This window comes from Rhea pennata, chromosome 30 (genome assembly GCF_028389875.1).
Source record: "Rhea pennata isolate bPtePen1 chromosome 30, bPtePen1.pri, whole genome shotgun sequence".
In the NCBI taxonomy this organism is placed as follows: Eukaryota; Metazoa; Chordata; class Aves; order Rheiformes; family Rheidae; genus Rhea; species Rhea pennata.
This window is the reverse complement of record NC_084692.1, coordinates 934,829-942,560: the sequence shown is the minus strand read 5'-3', so window position 1 is coordinate 942,560 and position 7,732 is coordinate 934,829. Positions and strand designations below refer to the sequence as shown.

The 7,732-nt window shown below is 56.8% G+C and overlaps 1 protein-coding gene across 1 annotated transcript; it reads right to left on the bottom strand.

The window, feature by feature from the left end:
• Positions 1 to 687: 687 nt before the first annotated feature.
• On the bottom strand, positions 688 to 7,421 carry LOC134152300 (antigen WC1.1-like). The gene is made up of 10 exons (XM_062597560.1): positions 7,364 to 7,421; positions 6,807 to 7,112; positions 5,471 to 5,788; positions 5,074 to 5,388; positions 4,425 to 4,739; positions 3,174 to 3,311; positions 2,389 to 2,484; positions 1,870 to 1,953; positions 1,200 to 1,352; positions 688 to 944 (listed from the first exon to the last, which is right to left on the bottom strand). The coding sequence occupies exons 1-10, from the start codon at positions 7,419 to 7,421 to the stop codon at positions 688 to 690; spliced, it is 2,040 nt and encodes a 679-aa protein (XP_062453544.1).
• Positions 7,422 to 7,732: the final 311 nt, after the last annotated feature.

Below are 7,732 nucleotides of genomic sequence, written 5' to 3'. Positions count from 1 at the left end.
CCCAGCACCAGCGCTCTGGCCTGGAGAGGACTCAGGACATCCTCAGTGCTGGGACATGCTGTTGCTAATGGAGGGTCAGTGCAAGGTCCAGGGCTGAAGGAACTCCCAGTGCGGCCCAGGAAATTGCTTCCATGGGAGAGGGTGCTGGTAACGGCTGCCAGGTCTCTCCTCTCCTTGAGGGCAGGATCCTGTTTTTGACAGGCTGCCATGCTATGGCTTTTCCCAGCAAGGAAACCAGAGTGGAATCACTCCGATGGGGGGGGGAGACTGGCCCCCCCCCCCCTGCTCAGAGAAGCACCTTGCAGAGACCCATTTTGGCTGGAAACTTTGTATGTGGGTTTCAGGGTAGAAATGTCTCTGCCAGCAGGAATACCCTCCAGCTGGGCTATTCACTGTTATTGCATTCCAGGGACCATGGGCACTTGCAGGCGCACAGCCTGTTTCAGAGTCTGCTGTTCCTGAGACATGCCCCTTCCCCACTACTGGTTCTTGGTGATTTGTTCTCCCTGGTCAGCCTCAGAGAGACACTCCAACACCTGGGGAAGGAGGCACCAGCTCTGGATCAACCCCCAAAGGCTTTAGTAAGAACAAATACCAATGCACAGTATAAAAGCAGAGGAATAAAAGCAGAAGAAAGGCCCAGCTCTTTCTGCTATCAGAGGGAGAAGACAGACCGGTCTCTGGCACTCATGGCTCTCCCAGGTTCACAGACCTCTCTTCTGTCCCATGTGCACCCAACTGGATGGCAGGGGTGGGCTCCCCTGGCCCTGGACTCAAGGACTGTTTGGCACCAGAGCCCATTCTCTCAGCCTTGGTGTCTTCAAGAGGTTGTTCCAGAGATGTCTCTTCAGCATCATCGTACATCGTGTGCATGAGGAGCAGAGATGGGGCATCTCTCTCAGCTTCGGGGGCACTGTAACTTCCCTGGCAGTGCAAGCTCCACCCTGCAAGCAGCAAGGCCGGTGCATTGCAGTTTTCCCCATGCAGGTGCCCCTCTTGGGCTCTCCATCCCCTTCCTCTCCCTCCTCTCACTGCCTTGAGACGCCCAGTCTGTTATCCCACTCCTGGTTTCCCCACCAGGAAAACTACTGGGACAGCTTCCCTCCCCATGCTGAGAGTTCGGGCTCTCAGTACACAGCAAGTCTCTGGGCACTGGGGATGACACCTCAGCAGCTGGCAGCACTGCATTTCCCCCTTACCTCTCTGTGCCTGCTTGGGCTTGTCTCCCTCCTCTGCTTCTCTGGGTGCTTCCCAGTTGTGCTGCCCAGGAACAAAATCCTCCCTGAGGTCAGAGACTTCCCTGGCATCATCATAGATGACTGCTGGGTTACCTCCAGGCAGGATGGGGACATCTGAAAGGAGAGGGGAGTTGTTGGCAATGAGAAGGGCCCTCCTGCAGAGTGGAGGAAAGGAAGATGCGCAGGAACACGGGGCTAAAATGCTGGTGTTGACAGGGCTACAGGAGACCCTGCATTCTGCCCACCTCCCCCAGGGTTGCAGGAGCATGTTTGTGGCAGTGGGGATCCCTCTCAGCCACAAGGTTGGCAGTGTCAGGGTCTGCTCTGGAGCTGGCTGTGAAGACTCCCTGTGTGCCTGGAAAGATGACGGGGCTTTGAGGGTTGGTTCCTTGGGGTGAACTTGGGGCCTGCTAGAGGCAGGGATAGGTTGAGCCAGGGAAATCCCCATTCGACTCTGATGGCACCAAGATCCAATGGGCACATCTGACCCTTGCTTGCTCAGCACAGCTCTGGAGGCACACCCAAGGGCAATTCTTTGCCACTGCGACAGTGACATTCAGTGACACCATTGTTGGTCACACAGCTATGGGGAGGAGAGATTGATCCTTCCTCCGACCCCCTCCTCCATTACCTGGGGCTGACCCAGGACCATCCTTCTCCTCGTTGTCCCTGAGGTTGGACTGCAGCTTGCTCAGGGAACCCTGTGAAGAGGAACCTGGAGAGAAGAGAAGTGGGTGTTATTGGGGTAAGCCCTGTTGATGCTGCTCATGGTCAGTGACACTGAGGACAGGGACTCACACAGCAGGGACTCCATAGGGAGCAGGGCTCAGGGCTTGTCCTGCTCACATGGGACAAACCTCTTCTCAAAGGGCCTTTCAGAGCTGCCTGGGACAGTCCCTTCCCTCACCCACCAAGCACACCCTAGGGTGCAGTGAGTCAGGCAGGGAGGAGCTATGCCCATGGCTGGGATGGGCAGAGCTGGTGGGGAGGAAGCTCCTGAGTCCAGCACTGGGCTGCTCTCCCCACATTCTGCGTTGCCTTCGCACTGCAGAGACCACTGGTCCAGGGGTTGCCAAGATTCTGTCCTGGGTCTGGGCTGAGGGAAAGGGCCCTGCAGATGTGCTCCCTCCCTGCAGCAACCCACACTGACCTGAGTGACTTAACCTCGCCTGCTTCTCCCACGTCAGGCTGTAGTCGATCTCCTGGTACACACCTTCAGAGAAGGATTCCAGAGACCTTCTGGAGCCTTGGGATAGAAGCAAGGTTGGCAAAGGGACACGGAGACAGGAGAGTGGATTCCCAATGTGGTAATCCATCCCTTCTGCCCGGGCCAGCGCAGGACTGATTCCACAGCCTGGCCCCCACTGCTCTGTCGAGTCATCTCAGCCACATCCCTGGTGACAACAGCATCTCTGTGGATATTATCTGGGGCAATGTCATCCTCAAATTACCCCTTTTCACCCTGAGACAATCCCTAGTCTGAACCCGGAGCAGCTCCCACAGCTTCTCTCCACAGCAAGCTTCCCCCTCTCTGCCAAGTGGGTCCTGGCATGGGGATGTGGAGTAGGGCTGGATGCAGGGAGCAGCCCAGGGACTGGATGCCTGCACACAGAGACCCCCTGCCCTGTGTGCCTTCCAGTACTCCCCTGCCCCACGGCTGCTGACCAGAGTGTGACCAGCAGTGTCCTCAGACATCTTCCACTCCTCTCATCTCACCCAGCCCCTCACTGTCATTTCTAACTTCACCATCTTCTCCCATGTCTGGACTCTCCACCCTGGTAGCTGCTGTCCCATAGCCAGATAGCGAAGGGGCAGGGACAGGACAGGAACAGCACCTCCACCCCAACTCCATCTCTGCCCCTCATGGAGATCCCACAGCAGCCACAAGGCTGCCAAGAGGTGTTGCCCACATGGGACTATGGGGGAAGGACCCACCTTTCCGCTGAGCCCTGGCACTTCGCACTTGCCCCACCAGGAGGGCCAGGAGCAGGCAGAGCAGGGCCCCCAGGATGATGGAGATGATGACAGGCACGGAGATGCTCCTGCTGTCCCGTGCACGGCCCTGAGGGGGATCTGCACAGGCAGGGATATGGACAAGACAGATCCTGGGCTGGGGGAGATGGCGGGTGAGGAACACCCCAATCCTGACCTCACACACAAGGCAGGAGGGGTAAGGGTATAGGATTGAGGCAAAGGGTAGCTCCCACACTGCTGGGGGAATCACAGCCCTCTCCACAGCCACCCATTCCCATCCCAGGGCCTGATTTCCAGGGCTTTGTGCATCAACCCAGAGTCACTTTCCTCAGGCTGAAGGTCACACCCTGGCCCCAGGGAGATCAACCTCCAGGGAGAAAGAGAGGTTACCTGATCGAGGGGGTGACGTTGTCATCCTGGGTGGAGCTGTAGTGCAGAGAGAAACAGAGATATCTGTGGGTATCTGCAAACACGAACTACAAGTCCCATGTGAACTGTTCTCTGTGTCCCCATGACAACACCCAGGGCCTTCTGCTCTGGGCCATGGGCAGGACAGCACCAGCAGCCCAGGGAACGCACCCAAGGGACTGCAGGAGTCCCTCTGGCAGGGGCCTGAGGACACCCTGCTGCAAAAACTCCTTCAACCTCCCAGTGCTTCCTTGGTCATGGACAGCACCTGAAACCCCTCATAATGTAGGGTATACCAGCACTTCACTCAAGGCTCACCCCCAAAGGATCCATGGTTAGCAGAGGAGCAGTAGGATGCTCCCAGAGGGGAGGCTCTTCTGAGCTCTAGTGCTGGCAGTGCCCAGGGCAGTGCCTGTTTTCCAAATAACCCATAGCCACCAGGACCAATGTCATTCTTTCCCTTCCCATTCCCTTAGCAAACCACAGCCATGAGCAAGATGTTCTGCTCAGGCTTTCCAAGCTAAAAGCTGGTGGTCCTGGTGCTGCCTACTGAAAATAGAGAGCAACAGGTACCTTCTGCTGCTGAGTTGTCCAAGGCGAGGTAGAGGAGATCCTGCCTGCAGGTGCCTCTGCCCCTACTTGGGCTATGCAGGGAGCTCAGGGTAGGTATTGCTGAGGAATGAGTGTCACTAGGAGAGCCAAAATCTTCCTCTTGTCACTACCAAGCCTTTTGTCTGCATTTTACCTTGCTGAACTGGGAGCAAGACCTACAGTGAGCCTTTCTCAACAGGTCTGAAGCATTACCATTGCAGGTGATGTGGGTCTCTTCCTGTCGGTCATCACATGACTGCGGGTCCCAGGGAGCAGAGGGGCACTGCCAAAAGGAACTGTTCCTCTTCCCACACTCAACACGATCCAGCCACGCGGGGCCAGATATGTTGCCAAACATCTGGACTGTTTCAATGGACCCTCCATCTCCACAGCCGAGCTCTTTGCACACAAGGGACACGGTATCAGCAGTCATTGAGTTGGAGCAAACACTCCCCCACATCCCCCTGTAGAAAACCTGCAGGCGCCCAGAGCAGCCATCACTGTTCTCCAGTCTCAGGGCCACAAACTCTGGAAGGAAAGGCAAAAGGGTGGAGGATTACTGCAAGAAGCAGGCAATCTTCTGGACACCCAAAGACTCAGACAGGCAGAGGGCACTGCCAGTAAATCACTGGGAGTAGACAAGTCCTTAAGGTGCAGCAGTACCCTCCCCTCTAGCTCCTGGGGATGGCTGTGCTCTCCCTATAACCTTGAGTAGGTCCAATGGGGACTGTGCACAGGGGTTCCCAGGACAGAGGCAGGAAAGTGGCTCAGGGCAACTAGAGACAGTCCCAGCCATGCCCTGCTCTCCCCTCAGTCCTACCTCCCCGAGCACCAGACTCCCACCACCACTCCCTGCACAGACCTGAGCAGAGAACTCCTGCGTCCTTCTTGTGGTTGCAGTTGTGCTGCCCCCAGGCCCGTGTTTGGCAGTGCCAGAGAGCAGCTTCATCGCCAGAGCAGTTCACATCGTCCAGCCAGATTGGCCCAGAGCCTTCCCCGTAACGAGCAGAGCCAACCACCTCCACAGCCACCCCACAGTCCAGCTGGTGGCAAACAACAGTTGCATCGTACAGGTCCCAGGAGTCATTGCAGATGGTCCCCCAGGTGCCCTGGTAGTAGATCTCCACTCTCCCAGCACAGCGCCCTGACCCATTCACCAGCCGGACCTGCGGGCTCCCTGCAGCCCGGAGAAACCCAAGCTGTCAGGGGCTCTCAGCCCTGGGGAGCACAACTCAGCAAGGACTGTCAGAGTGACTGACCTGAGCAAATCACCCCCACATCCTCAGCAATTCCTGCTGGCGCTGCCTCAGGCAGGGAGGTGTTGCAGAGGGTCAGGTGAGTCTCCTTCCCTCCACATTGGACCCTTCTCAGCCCCACAGGGCCCATCCCTTGTTCAGGCTTTGGTAGGGTGTAGGCTTGCTCTGCTTCTCCACACTGGAGCTGCCGACATACCACACTGGCATCATTCGTATCCCACTGGTCATCCACGACTCTGCCCCATGCACCATGCAGGGCCACCTCCACTCGCCCATCACACCGGCTCCCTCCGTCCACCAGCCGCAGGGATCCTGAGAGCCCTGCCCAGAGAGAGGGGAAATGTCCTGAACACATGAAGCCAGGGAGCCCTGCACCCTGCCATGTGTTTTCTATTTCTGTTGTCCTTAGGCACCTGGAGCTCACCCATGTGTACCCAAGTCACAGTGAGGAGCTCAAGAATGAGAGTTTTCCAAGGGATTTTTCATTTTCTGCAGTCACTAAACTTTACTGAGCCATATGCTGCATTGCTCAGGAAGGCACAGAGATGGGAAAACATGGGAGGTCAGGGCAAATCCCAGAGCCACGAGGTATGTCCTAAATGGCACGTGTGGAGCAGCTCCAGCAGAAGGAAGCAGTGGCCCATCCAATGATCTGGGTGACAGACAGGATGAGCACAAGACTTGCTCCCACCTCCACGCTGGGATTGGCACCTGCTGAGACAGCCAGGGGAGAGCCCACACATCCCTGTCCTTCTGCATCCTATTGGATCAGGGACTGGGAGGTTGTGTCCTTGGCAGGAAAAAGAGGTGGGGAGGGCCTTTCTGGAAAGACAGGATGAGTTTGGGGTTCATGCTGCAAGAAACCAGGGCAAATTCCAGCACTGTTATGCTGCCTCAGGGATTGCTCCTGCTGGGCAAATTCAGCACAGCCCCTGCAGGTGGTATGATCAAGATCTGTGGAAATCTCTGTAGCTCTGGGATGGGCTTGTGTGTTGCAGGAGGGAGGAGAGGGTCCTTTGCAGCCAAAGTGTGCAGACCTCTGTTCTGCAACCCTGCCCTGTGCCTGTGCAGCAGGAGTGCAGAGCAGCCCAGGGCTGGTGGTGGCCCTCAGTGCCTGAACCACCTGCCCTGCGGAGGCAGAGATGCCCCTCAGTCTTTGTATCACACAAGGCAAAGTTGTCTGCCTGAGCAGGCAAAGGCCTTTGAATCCCTCTGTGGAAAGCCAGAGTTTCTCCAGGGAGAAATACATTATGTTGTTGCCATGGACTCCTCAGTTTTGGGTGGCTGTGTCACACACAAGGGGCAGGCTTGGCTAATCTTGCATTTTCCGTGCACTGACCTGAGCAGACAACACCTGCATTGTTGTCTTGCGAGCATGGAGAGGCCCCCAGGACAGTCACAGGGCACTGTCCTAAATGGGATTCTGTCCCATCACAGTGGAAGGTGTCTCTCCAGACAGGGCCGGTTCCTCTCCCAAAACGCCCTCCTTGAGGAACAGACTCAGCAAATCCACAGTTGAGCTGATGACAGAGAACGTGGGCATCGGAGCTGTCCCAGCGAGAGTCACAGAGGGTTCCCCAGGTCCCCTGCACCTGGACCTCCACTCGACCTAAACACGCCGTGCTGCCATTCACCAGCCTGAAGCCTGGAAATACCACAAAAGGAGAGTGAGGGTAGTTAGAGAGGATGGCTTTGTGCTCTTGCACATCCAGTAGACAAAGAGCGAAATGCCACAGAGATGCAATCCCACCTCCTTTGCCTGCATCACTGGAAGATTACAGGCAACTCCACCCCTCCTGTACTCACAGCATGCTCAGTGCGGTCACTTCCCTGTTCCCCTACCCCACAGCGCACAGCTCAAGGGGGGCACTTCACACCTCCTCCCTGAATGCTCACGTGTGCAGGTGACACCAGCATCGTTCGCATGGGTGCAGGACTGGTTGCTGAGGGACATCCTGGGGCAGGAGGAGAGCAGGGATTCATTCCCCACACACTGCAGTTCTCCGTCCCAGATGGGACTGACCCCCTCTCCAAAGCGAGCTCCTCCAGAGGCGGACAGGGCTGTGCCACACTGCAGCTCCCTGCAGATAACGTCAGCAGCTTTCAGACCAAAGCGTGAGTCACAGACTGTTTTCCACTGCTCTCCATCTCTGATCTCCACACGTCCTGAACAGGAGCTGTTCCCTCCAACCAGCTGGACAAATCCTGGGAAAAACACCAATGGCAAGGAGTTCCCAGAGGCTTCTCGCAGTTACATACCCACAT

What these genes read in the sequence shown, in the direction of transcription:
- LOC134152300 (XM_062597560.1), bottom strand. Translation starts at nt 7,421, where the DNA reads ATGTCCCTCAGCAACCAGTCCTGCACCCATGCGAACGATGCTGGTGTC. An exon ending in TGCTGGTGTCACCTGCACAC is followed by an intron (nt 7,113 to 7,363) that starts GTGAGCATTCAG and finishes TGGTATTTCCAG; the next exon opens with GCTTCAGGCTGGTGAATGGC. An exon ending in TGGTCCTGGGTCAGCCCCAG is followed by an intron (nt 1,353 to 1,869) that starts GTAATGGAGGAG and finishes CTCTCCTTTCAG; the next exon opens with ATGTCCCCATCCTGCCTGGA.